Consider the following 25,197-nt stretch of genomic DNA (forward strand, 5'->3'; position numbering starts at 1 on the left):
TTGCTAAATATGTATTGTTTATTAAGGCTTGTATTCTCCTAGAGGAAAAAAGTTAATCTGATGCTGTCCATGAGTCCTTACAGGCAGTGACAGTCCAGAGACAAAGTTATACGTTCTAAATACAAGTCTAAATGATACAGCTTAAACTTTATTTAAATCAGAGGTCCTTTTGGAGTAAATAGTTTTCAGAAGACGATATTTGCTTTCTAATATAGTAAAAGATCCTCTACAATAAACACGTGCAGATTCAGTGTGCTAGAGCAACAGGCATGAGCACAATTTTTCATGCTTAATTGAAACTCCAGTTGGTGACGAGTTCTTCAACGGTTCCCTTATTCCACAAAAACATGACAGCAAATTCAGTTTCTTAAAACATTTTTTTTTACTCATCCAACAGAAAAAAAATTAGACATACACAGTCGATTTTAAACATCTGAGGCATAATCCATCATATTGTCCATACTATTAGTTTCTACGTTAAAGCTCAGCATTATTGGTATAAAAACTTTAAATGGCATTGGGATTTTGGGGGGAAAAGAAAGGGAAAGATTAAAAATGATCTGCAATTAACTAAACACCTGAAAGCTGAAACAGGTTTAAACACATTGTCCAAAAACCCTGCAATGTTGATAGCATTTACATTATTATTTAATTATTAAGCTACAAAAACAATAAAGCAGAATTATGGCTGAGAGAAAGCATCTCACTAATTCTCTGCTGGATATGGGTATAACAAATGCACACTGAAGCACTGGTTAACAGAATGTGAAAGGGAAATATTTTCAGAGTTAAACAATTTCACTGACAATTTGATTTTCTTTGAGACAGAAAAAATCAAAGTGGCATGTTAGCATTTTTAAAAGTATAATTGTATAACTAAATTAAAAAGTGATCTTAAATTGAATTTATTTCAATATTCTGAATGCAGTATTTCTCTTAAACAACATTCTTAAAGTGACAAAACTCAATGATTTCTTATGATTGCAATGAAGAAACAGGGTTTTGGATGAAGAGGAGAGAAATTCTGTCATATACAAAATTATGGTGAATATCAGAATAGGAACATAATTTGTGCCAAAATAAAGTCTTTGGGAAACACTGACATTTTTAGGATGCTCATTTATAGTTCCATATTAGGTCAGTATAATTGTTTACTAACTTAAAAAATAAAAAGAGATACACCTTTATTAATGGATTCTAGAGCATTTTACATAGAAAAGATACAAATTAATGCAGATCCACCTGGGCAAAAACAAACTACAATGTACTTAAAGATGCAACAACTTAATTCCCCCTGCACGAGAAGAAATATTGGAGCTGAAAGCTTTAGTTTGTCCTGATGCCAGGATATAGCACCAGATTACGTTTTAAGATTTGTTTTTCATAGTCGAATTTAATATCAGTTCTATTATATATAGCAAATTGTATACGTTTATTCTTATTGTTTGTTTCGATTCTGCCGTTCCTGTAAAAAGAAAAAAACAAAGTTTAAAAAAAGTCAGGAAAAAAACAGATATTTAACAACACTAAAAGTTTGTTCATGACAATAGCTAAAAAAGGTGAAGATTTTTTTTTTTTGATAAATGCAATTACCGGTGCCGCCCAAAATTATGTCTTACATGTCATTTTAAAATTACAAGAGCAATTATTTATCATATATAGTATATATTTGACACATACAAGGATACGGGAATCAAATGAATACATGCAATTTCAAGTGGAGTGGCTGAATGCATGCAGAGCAAATGTACATGCAGCTAGAGCAGTCACTCAGGCCCCAAAATGGTAGCAGGTGAGGGCTACAGAAGAGAAAGTAAGTATGGAAAATTAAAATTCATAACTAAGGAGAAGATCTGCAATATTTTGATCTCTAGATCAAGTTAACCACTGCAACAGCAGCTGGATTGGTACAAGGGTAGGAACAGACTGAAGGGATCCACAGAATAAGTGCAACATTTTCAAAAGTGCCCTTGTGATAGGACCTTAGGTCTCATTGAAAGGCAATAGAACTTTGGCTCTTAAGTGCTTGTCACTTTTGAAACTTGCCCCAAACCTTTTTTCCCTCTGCTACCTTACTACTCTGCTTGGAAGACATTCTGGGAGACTTCACGAGTCCGGTAGAGAAAGTGCTGCTGGATGAAGCAAGCAAGACTTGTAAGATGCTATGATGCTGAATGAAGTAAGATGAAAGATGTTCAATATCTTTATTAATGATCTGGATGATGGGATGGATTGCACCCTCAGCAAGTCCGCTGATGACACTAAGCTGGGGGGAGAGGTAGATATGCTGGAGGGTTGGGACAGGGTCCAGAGTTACCGTGACAAATTGGAGGATTGGGCCAAAAGAAATCTGATGAGGTTGAACAAGGACAAGTGCAGAGTCCTGCACTTAGGACGGAAGAATCCCATGCACCGCTACAGGCTGGGGACCGACTGGCTAAGCAGCAGTTCTGTAGAAAAGGACCTGGGGATTACAGTGAATGAGAAGCTGGATATGAGTCAGCAGTGTTGCCCTTCTTGCCAAGAAGGCTAACGGCATATTGGGCTTCATTAGTAGGAGCATTGCCAGCAGATCAAGGGAAGTGATTATTCTCCTCTATTCGGTACTGGTGAGGCCACATCTGGAGTATTGCGTCCAGTTTTCAGCCCCCCACTATGGAAAGGATGTGGACAAATTGGAGAGAGTCCAGCTGAGGGCAACGAAAATGATCAGGAGGCTGGGGTACATGACTTATGAGGAGAGGCTGAGGAAACTGGGCTTGTTTAGTCTGCAGAAGAGAAGAGTGAGGGGGGATTTGCCTTCAACTAACTGAAGAGGGGTTCCAAAGAGGATGGAGCTCAACTGTTCTTAGTGGTGGCAGATGATAGAACAAGGAGCAATGGTCTTACGTTGCAGTGGGGGAGGTCTAGGTTGGATATTAGGAAACACTATTTCACTAGGAGGGTGGTGAAGCACTGGAATGGGTTACCTAGGGAGGTGGTGGAATCTCCATCCTTAGAGGTTTTTAAGGCCTGGCTTGACAAAACCCTGGCTGGGATGATTTAGTTGGTGTTGGTCCTGCTTTGAGCAGGGGGTTGGACTAGATGACCCCCTGAGGTCCCTTCCAACGCTGATATTCTATGATTGTTCTGTAAGTAGAAGCCAGGGGCTCACTGAAGTCTCACTGAGCTTCTGATAACCACCACCAACAGGAAAGAGCAAGGGACATTAAAGGAAAACTCCAGACAGGGCTCAACTGTAGAAAGGGCAGTCTACTTAATTTGTGCCCCAAATGCAGTAAGTGTGGAGACAAAGGGTCTCAACAAATCTGTGACAATGTCTCTCAGAGAGCAAGAGGAGCAGCTGTGCTCTCCACTCTTCAGTGGAGGTAGTGAACAAGGGATCAAGCAGTGAAGTTCAGGCAAAAACAGGGGAAAATGGTAACAAGCAAGAAAAACACAGGGACTGTTCAGTAACTGCCTCTGGAACAAAGAAATTGTCAGAATATCCCAGCAAAAGCTTATGTGGGTGCAAATTCAGAACTCCAGAGAGCAGAGCAGTGGATATCTACTATGAGAAGCCCAAAATGCCATTTTACCTTCCAAGAAGCTAGGGGTCTTAACAGCTAAACATTGCTAGTTTATGACTTTTTCCTTTAGTTTCCTAGTTAGTTGGGATTACTATATTTTCCCTGTTTTTACAAACTCAGAAAAATTGTAGTGACAAATATTTTAACTTTTTTTTTTTCCTTGGGCTGGTGTCATTTTCTACTTCGACGAAAACAAAAATACAAGGCAGGTTTAAGATGTTAAGAGCTGTTAATATGAGGGGTGCATCTTCATAACTTTTTTCCTCTGTACCCATTAATATTCCTTAAAGCAAACCATTTGCATAATGTAAAATACAAGGCATTAAGAACCACAGTTTAATAAGACTTTACATTTTGAGTGACTATTGATAAGGCACTGGTTCAGATGAACAGTAGCCCAACCACCATGTCCAACAAGTGGCTTAGAAGTTAAAGTCCTATTGGATAGACTAATTGAGTTTAGTAGCATCTATGATCAGCATTTATATTAGCTACAGACAAACATGAAAGATGGAGCTCCCAAGAAGGATGCAGAGACTTTTTTTCCCCCCACTTTTAAAAAATTAGATCCTTCCATTTCAAAATAAGCTTAAAATGAATGCAAGTAACCTCAGCATAAATTACTCAGACTATTTACCTCAAATCACACTTTTCAATTTAAAGCCTTTTCACATAGATCCCTTCCACATTTTCTCCAAACAGGGTGGTAAAGGGATATTTACACAGAGCTTCCTACCATGTTGAACTATTCTAATCTTAAACTTGTGATAACTAGAGAGAATGAAACCAAAATGCATTTGTAACTGGGTTTTAGTCTTCAGGCTACAACCTGCTTCTGAACAAGACCTGAACATTTATGATGATTATTTTTTGCTGTGGAAAATACAACAAACTGATAAGGACTAAATTAAATGAAAATTGAAAATTCAAGTAGTCTGTAGGACTTGTAAAGCAGATAATTTTTTTAAAAACTAGAACAGTGTAAAGGGCAGGCTCTCATTGGCTGAATTATCAATTGCCAATGAAGTGAGGTTTGTTTCTTAATTATAATAATTTTAACAAAAGTGATATGTTCTTAAATCAGGGGGCTCAGACCTGCGGCTAGCATTATTGGCATAATTATATATTGTTATTAAGTTTTCCAACCTATACTTGAACTGCTTAAGTCAAGACAGTGGTTTTAAGCTCCAATCTTTTGATGGCAGATGTCCTTCTCCACTTCACTGTTCTGACATTTACTACCATGTCTCCAATCTATTCTCTCTCTTCTAAGGGAAGAAAATAAATTAGGTTTCTTTTTTGTTTGTTTTAGTCATCTGCCGGCTTCCCACACAAGGTGGATAAAAATAAAATTGGATAGTTAAAGTACGTATTTTTTTAAAACATTAACTTAAAGTTTAAATTATGACAACCTATATTAAAGGCCTACATTTACTATACTTTATTAAAAACATTTAAATTACAAAAACTATTCAAGAAGTGTGTGTTTACTATTGCCAAAGTTTTAAATGAAGTCAAACCATTGAACTGGAAGCCACAAACTGAGCAGCTGGACCCAGAGTTTCTTAAAGTGCTAAAGCAGCTTTTGACAACGGCAGTCTCATCTGGAGGTGCGGAGAGAGTATTTTCTTCGTTTGTTTTTAAACTAGATCAATTCAATGATTAGCTCATTCAAAGTTGGGAAACTGACTGGGAGCTGAAAAAGCAGAGATGTAAGAGGATGAGATCTACTAGGTCTACAATCTTGACTGACATGATGACCAGAAACTACAGATATTCCTTCCTTCCTTTGTAGAATACATTTGTTTTATCAGCATGTTTTGCATTTAAACTTTTTTCTTAGATTTCCATCACATTTAAGGTAGTTAGTTTAACTAATAAAAACAATTTGGAATTCAATTCAAAATACACAAATCCATTTCCCACCCAAATGTAGCTTGCCATAAATAATGAGTAAAATACTAATTATCTACTAAATAAGAAATGATGTTGTTCACCATTTTCTAACAAATGTAAAAGTTAGGAATCTGAATAAACATCTGCTAAACTACATAACTGTTTACAGAAATGTAGTGTATCCTCCTCCTCAACAGACAGTAGTACCAAATGTAGTGTGAAGCAGTGGTTCTTAAACTAGGGCCGCCATTTGTTCAGGGAAAGCCCCGGCGGGCCAGGCCAGTTTGTTTACCTGCCGCGTCCGCAGGTTCAGCCAATCGTGGCTCCCACTGGCCGCGGTTCACCGCTCCAGGCCAATGGGGGCTGCAGGAAGGGCGGCCAGCACGTCCCTCAGCCCGCAGCCAGTGAGAGCTGCGATCGGCCGAACCTGCAGTCACGGCAGGTAAACTGGCCTGGCCCGCCGGGGCTTTCCCTGAACAAACGGCGGCCCTAGTTTGAGAACCACTGGTGTAGAGGACATATTTAATTGAAAATCGACATGTTTTTATGATTATCAACTAATGAAAATAACTTAAAAAGTACAAATGCAATAGAGGATTAAAACAGTATTTAAATCAAAGTTTCCTGTTTGCAAATTTGAATAACTACTAAAATTGGTGATTTTAAAAATCAATCCATCCCGCTCCCACAACCCTGTTTCCTTCAAAAAGCTACAAGCTCCTTAAGGCATCCATTGGTGGTTTAGCAGGATGAGGCTGCCTACGTTCTTGAGGTCAAGTACCACGGGAGCAGAGAATGGGCTACTCCCTGAGCTTCCAGCCCTACATTTCAAAGCAGAGAAGGAAGACAGATAGTTTTCAAAGAGCCATTTTAGACTTTGCCAGTAGACAAAAGGTGATGTGAAACAGGACAGATCTGTTGTGTATATTTCCCTGCCCCCACCACTCCTTTCCTGTCCCCTGGACTAATCTGGAGCCTCTTTTTAGGGAGGGGGACTGTACCCCAGGTTGAGGCACACTGATGCGTCACAGCTTATGCAATAGATCTCTCAGTGAACCATGCTGCTAGTTACAAGTTCTCACAAGTCTATTGTTCTTTGGCCTGACTGAAAATGTGAAAAATGTGGAGGTGACTTATTAATGAAAGCAGAGAAGCTGAGAGAGAAAAGTTCCTCAGCTGGATAATTTGGGGGAACAAAGACAACTATCTTCCCAGCCCGAGACAGTGAAAATTGCAGAAAGGGATGAAGAAAAGGCCTCCAATTCCTTATAAGATCTAGATATAGTTTTGAACTTATTGTTCCCAGGCAGAACTGTCAACCCTTCTACCAAGCCAGGGGCAGTGGGATTATTAATTATGATTATTATTAATCACAACCAACCAAGAATGGGCCCCACTGTGCTCAGGACTGTCCAAACAGAGAGCAGCAGACACTTTCTGCCCTGAAGACTTTATAATCTAAATTAGTGGTTCTCAACCAGGGGTCCTGGGCCCTCTGGGGGGGCCACAAGTAGGTTTCAGGGGGTCAGTCAAGCACAGCTGGCATTAGACTCGCTAGGGCCCAGGACAGAAAGCTGAAGCCCTGCCACATGGGACTGCAGCCCGGACCCTCAAGCTCACCACCCAGGGCTGAAACCAAAGCAACTTAGCTTCGTGGTGTCCTCTGTGGCATGGGGCCCCAGTCAATTGCCCTCCTTGCTACTCCCCCAACACCGGCCCTGGCTTTTATATGCAGAAAAACAGTTGTTGTGGCACAGCGGGTCCATGGAGTTTTTATAGCACGTTGTGGGGGCCTCAGAAAGAAAAAGATTGAGAACCCCTGATCTAAACAGACAAGACAGACACAAGGTGGGGGCAGGGGTATAACTCACAAGTAAAGTGAAGAAATAAGATGGCACCAAACAGCATGTTAATTTCACTATTTTTGTTTGTTTTTTGGGGGGATAAATTTAATTAGGAGGGAACAGGCTGGATGAAAACACAAGTGAAGGGAGGGGGCAGGAGTGAGGTTAAGTTGAGATGAAAGGACAGAAAAAGGAGAGAAGGACAGAGTTGGAACATACAGCCAATAAAAGAGCCCATTAAATCTTAATTGGCATTCCTCTTCCCTACCACTAAAATGTAGACTACACAAAACAAAAGCCTCTACCACAGCATAATTAAAATCAAGAAATGTCATGTTATAAGCATTGGTCTTAAAAATGCAACTGTAATTATCAGCATTTGAGGGTGGGGGAGAGCAGGATGCACTCCAATGCCATGCACTTTCCATCCTGGAAACCTCTAGACCAGTGAGCCTTCCGACAAGAAACGGGGCATGCAGCTCCCCCAGAGCCCCTCATTGTTGCTCCTTCAGTAAATCCAACAAGTCCAGACTAGGATTTGGAAGATGTTAACTGGCACGTAGGCAACTCAGTGTGCCTTTACCTTGTAACCAGTTAAACATATGTGATAGTCACACTAACTGGTCTACACTAGGCTGTTATCACGTGCTAGCTAACATCTGCCAAATCCTAGCCTAGACAAGGCCAAAGTGGACACCTGGGAAGCTAAGAGGCACAAAAGGACCTTGCCTTCTTGGGGTGGAATGCACATCCTCTGCCACACACTTCAGACCTTCTCCTTCTGCAGTATGAGAGCCCCTGAACTCAGATCCCCAAGATACTGGCATACTGTGTTGTTATTAGACTGCCAAGCCAGCTACGATCATCAATATAAGACGATATCTGTAAAGGTTTCATTTTCATCTCCTAGAACATAAATGCCCCTCCAACCTCTGCCCCAAATTTGTTCCAAACAAAATACACCCAAAAAACCATAATACACAACAAGTTTGTTTTGTTTGCTAATGTCACATCAAGATTTTTTATTTTGAAGAAAGATTTTGTAGTTTAAAATAAGCTTATTTACTGGGGATGATTCATAAACTATTAATGCCTTGTGGTAAATTTACAAAATCTTCTATTTAGAGAAATTTGCCCACGTTATGAAGTTTCAATCTTTTTAATTTTTAAGTGCACAATGTTGGATCGCATGGGGTGAAATTAGAACCCTTCCTTGGCACAAAAACCAGAGTAAACTGGCTATCAACAGAAAACTCAGAGGTGATAAGCCGGAGTGAATACATGTCCAACCTTCCCTCGCTATTTTGTTATATAGGGCAAAATAGCCGCCAATGCCCCTCCTCTACCGTATGGAGTGTTTTAGGCCATTGGAGCTGCACTAGTACAATTCTATTATTCCCTCTCATCTTGCCTTAGCAGCATACAGGGCTACAAGTGTGATTATATCTTTCCTTCATCCACAGAGGGCAATGCAGGTCTTAAGTGATGCAGAGGACCCTGGATGAATCTTCTGCACTCTGGTAAATGTTACCCAAATAGATTATGCTACACAGCTACTTAATCCTCATCTGAGGTCATAATCCTCATTTGACAAGTTATAGTTACCACAAATGTAAGATGTAGTATCACTTTAGATTGACTTTAGTTGGAGAATAAGCAGCAAGGGGGTGATTAACTTCTAAGGAACATGTTCTGCACATGCCCTTGGTGATTAAACTGTTAACGCAGCACTGCTCATATTTGTAGGCAAAACTGTCTAAAAGGGATTTTTAATATTTCTTAAGATATCAGTGGCTTTATTACACATAATTATTGATTTTCTCAGCAAAATAGGAAAAATACATATTTGAATAGTATAATATTTTAAAAAGCTATCTTTATGTAATTATGACGACAATATAGATTCATAGATTCTAGGACTGGAAGGGACCTTTTTTAAACACATTTTTAAACAAATGATTTGACCGCTAAACCAAATACGATGAATAGACAGATACATTAATCTGAAAACCCTTTACAGTTAAGTCTGACATACACATACGTATTAACTTTAATTGGCAAAAAATTCCTGTATATAATATTTGCTTTTTAATGGAAGGTCTGTTTAAGACAGAGTTCTCAAGTATGTTAAATTTCAATAGCAGGTGCTTTGACTCTTCATATGCTTTAGAAGGAAACTCTTACAGCAAGCTACTGCGCTGCCAACATTTGTTTACACCTAGGTTAAAAATAGATGCTTTCCTCTCAGAATATAATTTATATGGACGGCCGTAGTCTGATTATTTTTCACTATATCATCTGTCATCTTTCTCAGCCTATTTCTATTGTTTATACACAGCTCAGTTTTGAAAGCTATTCAGATATAAGAAATGATACCTTTCGAAAATATAAATCTAATATTTCTGTAATTAAACTGAATCCCAATGTTCCCTCAATATTAAGTGAGGCAGAAAACATGCATTAATTGTTGAGAAACTGATCCTATTAGAAAGTAGTACTCGGGATAGGCACATTTTGTTTATATATTTAAAATTAAATAGAAGCAGAAAATGAAAGTCCATATTAAAGTAATGCAGAGGTGGGGTCAGCTCAATGGTCTGGGGTCAGTACACTGAGCTATTATAAAAGAGCTAAATATTCTAGAGAGCGCTCTTACAAAAGAGAGGTGATAGTATATGATCCCATTCATAAAGCTAGCAAGGACTGACATAGAATTAAATATTTTCTCCTGAACTGAGAAGAAGAGAGGCCTGAAACCACTTTCAGTGGTTGACACAAGAGGCACTCCCGGTGGTGGGTTGTGTTTGTGTGTGTGTTAAATCTTAGCATTATCATGGAGAGGCTAAGTGATTTGCCTTAGCCATCTCACATCTCATCTGTGGTAAAGGAACACAATGCAGATCTCCCGACTCCTAGCCCAGTGTTCTGTCCCACTGTTTCAAACTGCTCCTTCTCAAGGCTGTGGTTGGGGAAAAGTGAGAAGAAACAATTCTCAGCAGGCAGAAAGTTTGCAGGGATGTGGATAAAGCTTTTGCTCCAAAAATCCCAGAGGACATAAAAAGCTAATTCAGAGAATTGAAGGTCTTCTCCATCAAAACTAGTTACCATTGGCCTGAAATTTGCATGTGTATATATTGTAAGATGGCTAGACTGAAAAAGTGGTGCTAAAATTTGAATGAAAGCCTTAAAACTGAATTCCCCTGAATTTGTAAGAGTAGGTCCTAACCAAACAGTATAAAGCAGTGGTGGGCAACTTATGGCCTGTCAGGGTAATGTGCTGGTGGGGCGCGAGACAGTTTGTTTGCATTGACCGTCCACAGGCCCGGCTGCCTGCAGCTCCCAGTGGCCGTGGTTCACCATTCCCTGCCAATGGGAGCTGCGGGAAGCGGCACGGGCCACAGGGATGTGCTGGCTGCCGCTTCCCGCAGCTCCCATTATCCAGGAACGGCGAACTGCGGCCACTGGGAGCTGTGGGCAGCCGTGCCTGCGGACGGTTAATGTAAACAAACTGTCTCACGGCCCACCAGCACGTTACCCTGACTGGTCACGTGCGGCCCACAAGTTGCCCACCACTGGTTTAAAGCAATTTAAAGGGTGGTAAATGGAAAACCCCATATTACTGCAACTTCCATTTTACTTTAGGACACTTCATCTAAGTCTGTGCTTAAAAAATGTTTTGAAGCGCATGTAAATGCGCTAAGCTGAATTGGCAAACTTCTACACTTCCGAGGAACTACAGAAAAAACTATACCCTGAAACACTAACATCAGTATCAAACCATCATAAGTGTCAGCTAGCCATTACATTCTAACAGCTCCTACTGAGAGAGCCCATAGTGTATATAGAGAGTCACTGATGTTAGACATTTGGGTCCCGTTCTTAGGCCTGGCTGAGCTGCACTTGGCATAGGACTTGAGGCAAGGGTCAAGGAGGTAGCTAAATCTTTTCAGAATCACACTTTCATATAAAAATAGGCTACTTAATGTGGAACTCCTTGTCTGGAGGTTCCACCCACCTCCCCACACCCTACTCTAAAAAATCCAGTGATTTTTAGTGTTGGAAGGAGGACTCAAATCCTTCATTTATCCACAGAATAGATACAACAAACAGCAGCAGCAATACAAGCTTCCTCACACTGTAATTTTCCTCAACTCTTGTTCTGGAGAAGCCAGGTAATGGGATGAAAATAGTTCAGTGACTATTCAAACCTTGGCCTCACTGCTGAAGATACCACCAAAGGTGCCAGTTGTGACAGAATATTTGATTACGAACTGGACTGATACCTACTCATTCACAGAAGCCAATGAGCTATTACATGGCAACCACTGACCTGGACCAACTTTGAAACAGTCATAGGCTCTGTATCCCACTAACAATCCCAAAATAAAATTTCAAGCTCCAGTAGAATTGGATGTAACATACTTTACTTGTATATTTAACTTGGCTTAAAAAACAAACAAACTTTACCTGAGACTATGAAAACCACAAACAGAACTGAAGCACAGGTTTTTGTTTTAGTATTAAACACACTTAGGACAACCATGTTTGAACACATTACAAATATTTTAGAATCTCTACTTAGCTCCCCCCCCCACACACATACACACACTCTCTCACGGCAGCATTCACATTTTTCCAAGTATGTCTTTTTAATTTTTTTCTAAAAAAAGCAAGTTTACCTTCCGCACCACCTCCTCCTCTTCTTGGCGCTTTTCATAATGGGAAAAGTCATCAAAGATGGAGGTTGTGTGCTTGTAAGTAGCAATAATTTTAAGCACTTGTTTTGCTTTTTCTAAGGGCACCTCCTGTGTGTCACGGGAGTTTGTAACGGGTTTGTTGTCATTGTTCTCCAGCCTGATGTGTCGGAGCTGGTTGTTGGGCACGTCCTTCACAAAGATCCATTTGACATCAAATTTCCCCTTCCATTTGTCCTGAGACCAGACGCCAGCACTAGTGCCATAGTCCACAGGTGATTTCATTTCTGCTACTCCACAGAAATGTCCACTACCATTAACACTGAATAGTAAGTAGACCGGGCCCTTACTATTCATGGATCGGAAAGCGCTGTCCAAGCGTTTGTTGCCATGTTCTGTGCTACACCAAATAGAATATTTAATGGAACGATGAATATCATCCTCAGAATAGCTCTTTATTATGAACACACGTCCATTTTTAAGATTCCATTCAAAATCTTTCGGGTTATAGCTATGAGCAGCTTTCAGTTTTTCAAGAACGGGATGGGATTCGCCACTTGGGACAGAGTTAGGCTGGGTACTGCCAGTTGAGTTGCTATCATTACCAGTTCCTCCACTTTGGCCAAAAGCTGCATTTCTGTTGCGGGGAGCCACCCAGCGGTTTTGGGGTGGTTGCTGAGGACTTTGATACTGTGGCTGGGTCAAGGGAGGTGGTTGAGCTGGAATAGGCTGAACCATTTGTTGCTGTGGGACAGACTGAGGAGATGGGATCTGCTGGGGAGCAGGAACTTTTGCCACAGGACCCTTATTATCCCAAGTACCTATGTCCATATTGTGTTTTATAGGTGGTGGAGGTAAAGCTCCTCCAATTACCGGCCCAGTTTTCGTTTTCATTTTAGGTTGTGGTTTTGCAGGCTTGCTGGCAATAGCAGCCCAAGAGGTTGGTTTAGATACTGGCAAGTTTACACTGGATCCACCATTCCCAGGAAGAGCACCTGTCATTCCGGCATTGTTGACAACAGAACCTACTGTTTTCACAGCAGAAGTTGTTACATCTCCACCAATCTTAAGTCCAACCATTCCCTGTTCAATACTATTCATGCCAGGTGCTTTATTCAAAGTATCATTATGAAATCCTGTTTGTCCATCCACAATCGTACCACCCAGTGAACTAGGTGGGTAGCTGTAACTGCTCCCATAAGCTGAACTTTGAGTCTGCTGTCCTTGGGATCCACTTGTTCCCCAAGCTGAGAAAGCAGGATTTTCAGGGAAAAAATTAAATCTGTGTTGGTAGATGTTATTTCCCAGACCCCCAGGCTGTCCAAAAACAGCATCATGCATAAAATGATGGTCTCCATTACTGAGCTGTCCATAGGTGGTGAGGTATGGGATAGGAGGATCTCCTCCAGTAGACCATGGTGCTTCATTGAGAGAATAGGGAAACCCAATAGATGGTGGATAATAATTGGACAAATAGGGATCAGTCATTGATGGATAGCTATTATTCTGTTAAAGAAAAGAAAAGTAATTTCAGATGTATGCACTTAGTCAAACATTTGCATACTACTAAATAGAAAAGACGATAAGTAGTAACCATTGTTTCAAACTCCAAGTTACACAACTTATTATTCCATGGCCTGTTTAGTCTAAGTTAATGTCATTGCATCTTGTATAGTCCTATACCAGAAATGCATTCTCCTTCTCCACTTCTTGTAGATTTTTAAACAGTGACCACCACTCTCAGATGAATGCTAGTTGACCCCATGACCTCAAACTCACTTTTACTACACTGCAGATAATTCATCTAAGTCATGAAAATTCGAGACTTGTAATTGAGAAATATATTTGTTCTATGAGTATACGACCAAATACTTTCATATTGTACTAAAAGTTTAAGATATTGTGTTTAATCATCAGCAGTATGCAATGATTATTAAAAACAATTTTAAAAATGCAGCAAGACCAACTCTCAGAAATTAATAGGATCTAGAAATTGCACAAGATTGAAGATAATTCTATTTGAATATTGAATACAAACTCAAGTTTGTACTAACAGAACATTCTGAAAAATACAAAATTAGTGATTTTAACTCCAAAATCAAGAGAAAGATGAACAGATAAGCAGGTTTTGCTGCATAACACATCCAAGAAATAATATATGTGATTTGTATTATATAATTCATACATTATAGCCTTTAAGTCTATTAAGTTACACAAAAATGTAGTACATACTACCAAATGTTCATGTGAAAATAGCATAAAATATTTTATAGAATGTGAAAAATTGCTCTGCATATGTTGCATGATGTGCAGCCTTCATCCTTGTCAGAATTTTTTTTTAATGTACAACTTAAGAAATATTATGTTTATCTAGGGAAGTGCTATGAAATAGAACACTGTCCTCATACTGTGCACTATATGCATGATCTATGTTAAGTACATTTTTAATTTGTCCACTCACCTTTTGCAATTATGCGCAATATCTAAAGCTCCAAGTTTGTTTTGGAAAAAGGAAGATCTGACTAGTATTTGTGACGGCATTGTAGTCACAATGGCTGTGTTACTGGCTGAATGCCAGACCCATAGAGGGGGAGAATAAATCATTTGGCTTGACCCAATTTGACTGTGGTTTGTACTATAATTTTAAATAGTGTGTGATGAGTATTTGGGGCTGTATGTAGAGGATATTAAAGTAACTGAACTTTGGGGTGTAAAGACAAATGCTTGACTTCAAAACATGACAATATTCAAGCTTGACTGTAAGTGAGACTGAATATATCGGCATGAGCATTTAAAAATGCATACGATATATGTAACTTCCTCAGGAGTTACAAAATGAGAGTAGATTTTAAAAAAAATAGCTGTGTACTGGGGAAAAAATAGTTCTGGAAAATCCCTTCTTGACCCCTATATGGCAACTGGAAAGAGAAAGTCTGGAGTCAAAGTGGTTAATATTGAAAATCAAGGATTTGTATCTGTAAAAGCATCGAGTAATAAGATTTTTCCATCTACCTTGTTGTGTTGCACAACTAACTACAGAGACTAGAGCCAATGAGGCTCCATATGGGTGTCTGCCCCAAGCACAGCTGCAGAACGTTAGTTAGAATGCAATTTAAGTGACAACTCAGCTTATAGTTTCCACAATCCTCACAGCAGGCTAATTAGTTAATATGGAGTTTGTAGACCAAGCAGGTATAGAGAACATTAGAGATGTTAGGAAACTGGTACAGTACATTAATACCTCTGATTTTTCAGAGTCACCTCATTAATTCCTTTTCCTGATGGCCAAATATTATAGAAAGATCTTCTGCAAGAAGTCTATACAGAAGAAATTTTAAGTACAGTGATTTTATTTTGTTAAGGTGAAGAATATAATAAAAAGCTGGTTACAATCTTAACTATGGAGTTGCTACCATGGCTTCATAATTCCTAACAGACAAGAAGTTTGGGAGGGTAATTTTTCTGTATTTGTCAACAAGTAGTAAAACATAAGTGAAGTGGTAACAGATTTAATGATTAGTCCACTGGACTTCTACCTCTGAAGACTTAGGTCAGAGACCAGATGGAGGTCATAAGCAAAGCTGAGTCGGATAAGAACGGGGGTTTGCTTAAATAAGTCCTGGTGTCAAGGCATTTCAGTTTACAGAGTTTATAAGTATGCCAGGGATATAAACATACAGAGACAAATTCTGCATCTGACATATGCATGTAAATCACTCAGATTTTGTTCAAGACAGTCCCTGGTTCCTCTTTTCCACCAAGGTCTCATTGCCCCACGCAGCAGTCCAGTTACAGAAGCTTGGAGCTCCTCCCACCAGCTTTTCCCAAATCTGTCTGACCATCTTTTAGAACCCTATGAAAAAAAAATCAGCTGGCTTGTAGCAGCACAGAGATTTTGCCTTAAAGCTGCTCCAGGGACAAGTTCATCATGTGTGTCCCCTTCCCCCTACCTCTTAGCTGCTTTTTAGGATCAGGCATTCAAGTTTTCCCCTCTATTCTCTTACCAAGTGTTCAATTGACTCTTGGTTTCTTCCACTTTCTTCGCTCCCCATCACATAATAATGCAGAAGTACAAATAGAGATTAAAAATATTCTGTAGTAAATTTAAGATTAAGTTACTAGTAAAAATTACATAGAAACAAAGCTTAAAATTAACACTATTCAAGATGATGAAAGTCTTATCTTGTCTCTTGTCCAGAAGTTGCCTCCTGTGGACCTACCTCTCCTGCAAATAAGTCTAGGCATGGTAACAGGCTATAGCATGTCCTAGCCACTTGGGTCTGAAAGTCAGTGATGGGGCTTCAACTGCAGCAAATTAAAAGTTAATAGAAAAAAAAAGTAGAGGCAGCACTTAATAGAAATAATGGACAATGGAGGCCACCCATCTTATTTAACAATATGCCAAGCAAAAATCTGCCAATGTAAAATGATGGCAAGAAAGAAGGCAGATCAGAGAAAGGTGAAGAGGCAGCTTGAGAAGGTAAGGTACTAGTTAAAACTCAAAGAAGAGAATATTCTCCCTCCTTTCTCCTCCCCCAGACAATGCATACAAAAACTTAAGTTCTTCGAATCAGGTACATTTTTCTGTACCTGATGCTTTACATACTGGAGACAAGAGAAGCATTAGACTGCAAAATACTGTATTAGCATTTCTTGCCAAGGGGCTCAGCCAAGTTGTGCAGCAATTAGCATTCCCAGACACCAAACAGATCCTTCATTTATGAAGGTTAAGAACGTTGTTTTTTTTTTTTTTTAACTTTTAGCAAAAAAATTATTTCCTTGAACCTTTGACCGTTAGTAAGTTCATTTGAGACAAACATCTGTTTAAAAAAATGAAAGAACATCACCCCCCAAAAAGGAAACCAAATCCAAGTTCATTTCTGCAACCATACAAAAATGTTAAGAAACTGATATTTCAGGAATTTCACAATATTCATTTTTGGGGGGTGGGGATGAGGGGGTTAGGATGAGCTGAGGCTGATTTCATAAGGAAGCAGATTCCATACACTACAGAGCAAAGGGCGTGATTGCTTGTTAAAATCGGCTTTCACAAGTAACCTAGTCTATTTGCTTCAAGGTATGCCTTGAAAACACTAAGAAAATTACTTAGTGCCACAAAAGTAAGTAAGGATTGAGATTGATTCCTCTCCCCAAAAAGAATGAAGACATTCTTAGGATAAGTATTTCTATGGCCTTTCACATTCACTACAAATTACCCTGAGCACAATATTATATGTCAGTAAATGGAACGTTAAAAAAAAAATTACACAAGTTCAGAGAAGAAAGGGTTGCTTCTGATTTGTCACTTCTATTTTGATAGACTGAGATTTTACAAGTATGTGTATTTTACATTTACACTAAAATTTAAGGTTAACTTTAAATAATTAACCCCCCCCTGCCCTCCCGCATAGATGAAGTTGAATACTTTTAAGTACTGCACCTTCCTCAGAGTCCCCTTGTCAGTTTTTACAGTTTTATAACCAAACAAAGCAAAATTTTGTTTTTCTTTCTGGAATTGCTCCAAGAACCAAATAAAAAAGGGGAAACTGAGTATGCATTGGAAAGAGTAATGTCTACACATGGAGTGACATCAGATGCACAAAGCACAACTGAAAAGAAATTTCCTTCCCTCTGGTCTACTTCAGTTATAGCAAGCTTAGATATTACAAGTAAAAAAGAGTGGACAAATGTGACTTAAGATAACATTACCCCTTTAAAATGGCTCTAAGTCATTCAAAGAGAGAGGGAGGAAGAAAAGGGGGTATTTCTTGGGTGGAAAAAAATGTCAGTCTTAATGGCAGATACTTCTATGCATTGTTTTTGAAATCTGATGGTTTTAGTTACCATAAGACACTAAGAATACTTCAATGCAAGACAAGTATAATGGTTAGCATTTTTCCTAATTTATTCTAAGGAAAATCATGAGAATTAAAAAAACAGCGATGCATACAGTGTGAACTGTCACAAATAAGCAAGAATCAAATAGCAGCTACACCTTTCTTACTCATGATCAGACCATTATAAGATTCTTGAAAGGAGACTGACAGACTCCAAGTTTGGAATCTAACCATGGCTTGACAGAATAACAGTTGACTTTACTAAGATTCCAGTAGAAGCTTGTTTTCTAGTTCTTCACCCATAACATCACTCTTTCTAAACTCATTCTGAAACCTATGCAGAAATTTCTTGCTAAAAAGACTAGTGCTGAATACCAAATCTGATTCAGTGAACGGAGTAATCTGTACAACTCATCCTTCCAGTGACTCCCTCCCACAGCACCCCTAAGTATGGTGAAATCAACATAGTGAATCACCATGTAAAGAATTAATCCATAGAGTTCGAACACTAAGAGATACACTAAGCCTTTTTACTATTGAGAACATTCACTAAAAGACATAACATTCAATTCTGATTTTGTGTTTTCTGCAGTAGTTTCTTGTGCCTGGATTTTCAAAACCTCTTGGACTAAAGGAATAATACTCAGCACATGAAGACATTTTCTGAGACCCATTATTTTGTCTGACACTGACATCAAGGTCTTATTTTATGCCACAGTATTCTTGATGTCTTCAAAAATGTAAGCACCAATAATACAAAAATGGAAGTGGTTTTTTACCAACAACACTTCAAACTCTGTAGACTTAACTCTCATTCTTAGCTAAACTGCACCATCTCCATACACTCCGTGACAGCTTAGATCTTTTATAGCTCTAGCTAGAAGGGTCCTTGACTATAAGTGATTGAAATCAACAGGTGTTTTGTTCCAGAAATATGTATGTTCTCCGAGCCATCCTAACCAAATTCCTTGGACTGTCATCATCTAAGCACCCAGTGTGGAAAGTTTCCTCATGAATCCTAGCAGAATAAAGAATTTCACCAGACATCTTAACAAAGCATTCAGTCTATTTTGTTTGGCTTTATGCCACAGGGTGTAAGAGAAACCCTGAAGGAAGTCAGTAGTGATACATTTATTTCAACATACTTATTCTTGACCTTTTTGAGCCCCTCCCCCAGTTCTCTTTACTAATCCTTTGTATTAATTGGCAACAGATTATGTATCTGCAGATATTTTTCTTGGTCTATCACTTATGACAGATGTTCTGGCTGGCTGTATATTTGGACTGATTTCTTCATTTTTGTGTTGGAGTGCTATACAACAGCAATACCTACCAATAAAGGGCTAATACATTTTAGCTAGTATTCCCAGGCACCGGAAATTACAAGTAGTACAATCTGATATTTTAGCTCAATTTCCACATGGAAGAACCACTACTATTCCAAATCTGACCCCCCTATTTTACAAAGAAAAGTGTGCATAATTGCGTGGAGTTCTGTGACACAGAAGTGAGGATAGGAGAAAGCTAGTTTCTTACATTTGTGGGCATTTAAACTTTTAAGCATCATTTTTTGGAGCTTGATTTACATTTCTTAAAATAAGCTTGCACATTAAGTTATTAATGTGAGTAAAAATTTACTCTTTATTTACATTGTTTTTAAATTTCCAACATTTTTTTCACACAGTAAATTTTAGTTATTCAGGATTTTTAACAAAATTTAATTTGTACTCTTGGTTTGAGTCACATATGAATGTATAATTTACACTATTTTTACAGTGCCCTCAAGCAGCTCATCTTTCGTTAATCATCTCTAGATAATATGCCTCTGCATAGAGGTAAGATTTGAGAACTTCAGTAACTCAGCCAGAGATTATGGACCTACTGCAAGAATTGGTGGGTGAGGATCTGTGGCCTGTGATGCGCAGGAAGTCAGATTAGATGATCATGATGGTGCCTTCTGGCCTTAAAGTCTATCAGTCCTCGTCATGGCATCTTTAAGAGTTTCAAATGATGCTGTGGTCACTTACTATTTATTTCTACTTAGAGCACAAGGGTTCAATCCGCCAGTCATACAGAAGCAGAACCCCAATGACTGCAATAATGGGTGATTTGTTTATTAAAGAACTGAAAGTCGAGGGCCCTTGGCAGGCTGCCAACTATGTCAGATTTTACAGGAATTGTGTCATTTGGTAAGTGCCCAGCAGAAACTAGGATTTCTAAGCAACTTCATTTCCACATGTGAACAAACTAGACATAAATAATAAATAATAATACTACCAGTATTCTGACCTAAAATGCTAATGCCATTCTCAGTAACACTTCAGGCACTATAGCTTTTTCTACTTCACTTTAAAGCTATGATCCCCCAAGCATAAACAAGTCATATTGGTGTTTGCTGTACAAGCAACACTACCCTCCACATACCTAAAAAAAGCCACCAAAATTAACAGAGATGCACTAACCTGATTTGACTGTCCAGAAAGGTAAGGTTCAAAATCGTTGTCATGAACTGTGTCCTTCTGATGCAATGAACCATTTTGTACTAAAACAAAAAGTTGCAACATATTATAACATTGCCTGACAATGTTTCAGTAAAGAACCTCACCCTAGAGTAACTTGACAAAAATAAGTTAGCTCCCTTCCTTCTTGTGGCATTGTTAATAACCTCTGGAAGGCAAAGGGGTCAGATTTCACCAGAATGAGAACTTCCACATGCACTCTAAATGTCACTATTGCTTACAAAACTGATCTGAATGACAGTTAGAGAGTCAGAGGAACTTGCGATTTTAGTAAACGTAAGTATTTATACTTTCCCCATAAAATATTTTAAAACCAAATAGACAACTTTTGACATGAACATGAGAGAAGAACTGGAGGACATAGCAATATCTTCTGTAAAAGCTGAGCAGCCTCTTTAAAAAGTAATGTTAAATCATATCAGAGGTGGAACAGTAAAATACTGGCTGTTGAGTGTTTGACATCCTAATAATATTTACAAGCTTTAAATTTAAGCCTTGGTTTTCTTGTCTGTAAAAGGGAGATAAAACTTCACTAAATCAGAGATATTTGAGACTCAATTATTATTAATATCTGTAAATCACACTGAAATCCACAGCTGGAAGATGCTACATAAACAAATTATTAAAGTCACTTTGTTCTTAATTTCCATCATTTGTTTCAAAGCATAAGTCACATTGTATGCATTAAGCCTTTGGAAAGTAGCTCAAGAGTTTCACAGGAAGGCTAAACTAAAAATATTGCTACAGGAAAAAGAAATACAATGCTAAAAAATAAAACTAAAGTGGGGATTTCAAAGAGGTCTGCAAGTGTAAAATAATGTTAGGAAGCCTCTTCAGAGAAAATGGATACATAATAAGAAGGGTTTATTGATAAACTGGGGGAAAATACGAGCTTGTTGGGACTATAGCTGTTTGAAACACTGATAAAGTGAAATTCAAAGAACCTTAACACTGAAAAGATGTGCCTACGTAAACTGATGGAAGTATCTGTTTCCTTTCTATTCTTAAACAGTTATGTATTTAGCAGCAGTCATAGTACCATACATAACATAGTTTATAAAGCAGGCCATTTACTTGAAAGACAACTTGCTTTTGAAGTTTCATTGGTGACAATGTGCTAGAGGTCACACAAAAGTATGTCACATTATCAAAGAACTTTTTTTGCTTCAGACTGAAATTTCATGAAAAAACTTGTACTGATGTACCACCTGTCATAATCTATAAACTCTCATTTGCCAATACCAATCCAGTAACAGAACAATAATTATATAGCAGAATAATACTGTAAAGCAAATTTTGATACTTTTTAAATCTGTCACTTAAGTAAATGAATCTCCTAAACTGTATTTCAGAGTAGCAGCCATGTTAGTCTGTATCCGCAAAAAGAACAGGAGTACTTGTGGCACCTTAGAGACTAACAAATTTATTAGAGCATAAGCTTTCGTGGACTACAGCCCACTTCTTCGGATGTATTTGTATCTCTATTTGTAACTGTAACAATGTGCTTTTCTTAAAATGTTATTATTAAATACTGAAAGCATGCTTAGTACTGTACAACCTTACAAATACAGTGGCACTAGTGGTATGCAAAAAAACCCTTAGGAACCAGGTTCCTTTAAAAAAAAAAAAAAGACACTTTGCTCCATATTTCACCACAGAGTTTAGACTAATACCTATTGGCTCACCCATCACTGCCTGCCTGCCTCATCTACCTTCAGCAATAACAACTCAAGTGGAAAAATCCCAGCATTCGCCTTACCTTTATTATCTTGTCCTTTCGGTCGCTGTGATGCCATGCACATGATTGCAAAGAGGAAAACAAAGACAGAGGAGAAAGTTAGTTTTGGAAAATGCTCTTGTCTCACTGCAGACAGGGTTGTGGGGGAGAAATAACCAGGGGGGGAGGGGGAAAAGGAGGAGGGCTGACAGATTTATTATTAGGGGCTGGCCGTCACTGGAAATGGCCACTGATCAGGAGAGGGAAGAGGAGGGAAGAGTTAAAAGGAGTGCCTAGGGCCCAAGGAAGCCGAGAGGGACCTCTCGGGGCAGACACACGGGGTGGGGGTGGAGGGACGGGGGGAGAAGCCCTCGGCCCCGGGCCCAGCTGGGCTTCCGCACTTACCTGAGGGTCAACGCTTGTGGCCGACATAATTCATGTACGGGGCCCCCGTGGCTAGCAGGGAGCGGGGGAGGGGCAGGGCCCGGCCCCCTCCGCGCAGAGGGGAGGAGCACGGGGAGAACGCGGGGCCCCTCCTGGGCGCGGGGGAGGGAGCTCCTGTCCCCTGGGCCTGCGAGGGGCGCTCCGGCCTGGGCCTGGGGGAGGGGCCGGCTCAGCGTGCAGGGGCGGGTCCCCGTGTGGCCCGCCCGGCCGGGGCGTGGGGGGGGGTCTCTCCTCAGGCTAGGCCCCCCGGGGAAGGGGAGGCGGGGGAGGGGGTCGGTCCGGTCGCTTCTCGCCCTGCCGGGGCCCTTCTCCTCACATCCCCGCCCGCCCTCGCTCCGCGCCCCGCGGCCTGTCCCCGCGCTGGCCCCGAGCCGGGATGGAGCGAGAGACCCTCCAACTCCAATGGCGGCGGGGACCGGGCGGCGGTGACGTCAACGCCACCGCGCGCGGGGCACGCCGGGAAGACACGACGAGGCGGCGGGGTGAGGGTGGGGGCAGGGAGGAGCAGAGGGAAGGCAGCACCTGCCGCGCATGCGCGGTGCGGCTCTGCTGCCAGTCCTCCCTGCTCCCCTGGCTTGGGGGGGAGTGGGGAGCAGCAGGGCCTGTCCTCCCCAGGCTCTGCGGGGAGGGGGCTTTACATGGGCTCTCCCCACTCCAAGGCATGGCCAGAGAACAGGGCTCCTGGCTCTGCATTGCAACTCCCGCCCCCTGTCCGGGTCAGACACTGCCCCCAGACCCTGGGCTGTGGCCCCCACACAGGAGATCAGCTGAAGCTCATGTGATGCTACCTGGGGTCCAGGGTAGCTCGTGCAGTTCCACGCCACAGTGCCCCATAATTAGGTTCTGGGTGGTGGCCTTTAGGGGCAGCTCGCACGGGTCTATGCTGGACACCTCCGGACATGCCGTTCAATGGAGCCTAGGTCGCATGACCAGATGTCCTGATTTTATAGGGACAGTCCTGATTTTGGGGTTTTTTTCTTATACAGGCACCTATTACTCCCCCACCCTGTCCCGATTTTTCACACTTGCTGTCTGGTCAATGTAAGCCTAGGTGGCTGTCGGAGGCAGCTTGTATCTGTATGCATGGGGACACATCTAGCCCAGCTTGTCCTCTATCGCAGTCCCTGTGCTGAGGCTTAAAGGCAGACCTCGGGTCTGGATTCAAATGCAGCCTGCATGGTTCTATGCCATGGCTGTCACATGGGGTGGGGATGTGGGGTACAATTTAGGATTGCCAACCCCTCCAGGATATTCCTGGAGTCGCCAGGAATTAAAGATTAATCTTTAATTAAAGATTATGTCTTGTGATGAAACCTCCAGGAAGAAGTCCAACCAAAATTGGCAGCCCTAGGTACAACCCGCACTGTTCTGCTCTGGAGCAAATGGGCAGTTTTAAACTGTTCTCCCCCCCTCCCTCACCACACAGCGCTGCAATCTATGGGATTCTACTCCGCAGCCCCTATGCTTGGAGTCAAATGCAGCCAGCACAGTCTGTACCACTGGCCCTGAGTGTGGGATCAGATCAGCTGGCTTGCTGTGTTCATGTCTGTTTCTTGCAGTGGTGTAGCCTTTTTGCTTGCAGGACATGAGAGACAAGGTAGGTGAGATAATATCTTTTATTGAACCAACTTCTGTTGGTGGAAGTTACAACGCTCAAACGCTTTTACCTTTCACCAGCAGAAATTGGTCCAACATATTATCTCACCTACCTTGTCTTATGTCTTTTTTGTCATACAATTTTACCTACTACAGTCAAGCCTCAAATTGGGACCTTTTAATCTATAAGTAGCAGCTTCCTTTCTCTCTCTTCTTTTCTCTGTCCCCCTTCTGTCTTTTTTCTTCTGTTTTCTTTTGAGGTTATTGTTGCTTTGGAAAGGCTAAACTAACAAAGTGAAGTTTACAATTTTCTCTGAAAGAAATGAGGTCTGCGGCCAGTCTTGCCTGCATCCTCCACCAAAAAGATGTTCTGTAGTCCTAGCAAACAGCTGGGAGAGCGCTGTCCCCACTCGCATGAGCTGTCTGCTTCTCTTCGTAGATAATGATATGGTATTTCAGAGATGGGTGGGATGTTTAATAGCTAGAATTGTTATTAATTATTATTATTGTTTCTTCTTTGAACTGTGGTACTGCTTAGGAACCCTAGTCATGTACCACGAACCCATTGTGCTAGAACTGAAAAATAATCCCTGCCTCAGAGGCTTACAATCTTTTAAACTGCTGTATTGCTATAATGTGAAAGTCTAAGGTAATATATGGATGCCATAATAGCAAGATGGGGAAAAGGACACTGAAAAATCTGCATGTGTTATCATTATAGTGTTATTAGTATTGCAATAGTGTTCAGAGGACTCAGCTGGGTTGGGGCCCCCTTATGCTAACCACTGAACAATGACAGTCCTTGCCCAGAGCAGCTATGATCCAAAATCACGTGGTGCTTTAAACAGAGGCATTACCTGTAGGTCACACAATCCACCTAATGCCCAAATATAGGATTCCTCCTCTAATTGGTAAAGAATCTGTAACACTGTATCAAAAACTTTCATCCTCCATGCACCCAACTAATAGTGATGTTGAGAGAGAACCACAAAGGGCTTGCTTTTAATAATCAATAATAATCAAATTATTTGATAATAATCAAATTATTAGTTCACCATTCTCATCTTGCGTGAGGCACATG

At 40.4% G+C, this 25,197-nt stretch overlaps 1 protein-coding gene across 3 annotated transcripts; it reads right to left on the reverse strand.

Moving 5' to 3' along the window:
• YTHDF1 (YTH N6-methyladenosine RNA binding protein F1) lies at positions 1 to 22,691 on the reverse strand. Of its 3 annotated transcripts, XM_005309546.5 has the most exons (5): positions 22,482 to 22,691; positions 22,119 to 22,143; positions 20,303 to 20,382; positions 11,989 to 13,509; positions 1 to 1,465 (listed from the first exon to the last, which is right to left on the reverse strand). In XM_005309546.5, exons 1-5 carry the CDS (start codon positions 22,506 to 22,508, stop codon positions 1,439 to 1,441), a joined length of 1,680 nt encoding a protein of 559 aa, XP_005309603.1. In that variant the 5' UTR covers positions 22,509 to 22,691; the 3' UTR covers positions 1 to 1,438. The 3 variants fall into 3 exon arrangements, with proteins under 3 accessions (XP_005309603.1, XP_065422214.1, XP_005309605.1); XM_065566142.1 differs by lacking the exons at positions 22,119 to 22,143; positions 22,482 to 22,691 and adding an exon at positions 16,224 to 16,308 and having other exon boundaries at positions 20,303 to 20,343; XM_005309548.5 differs by lacking the exons at positions 20,303 to 20,382; positions 22,119 to 22,143; positions 22,482 to 22,691 and adding an exon at positions 16,008 to 16,236.
• Positions 22,692 to 25,197: the final 2,506 nt, after the last annotated feature.

Source organism: Chrysemys picta, chromosome 13 (assembly GCF_011386835.1).
Source record: "Chrysemys picta bellii isolate R12L10 chromosome 13, ASM1138683v2, whole genome shotgun sequence".
Taxonomy (NCBI): domain Eukaryota; kingdom Metazoa; phylum Chordata; order Testudines; family Emydidae; genus Chrysemys; species Chrysemys picta.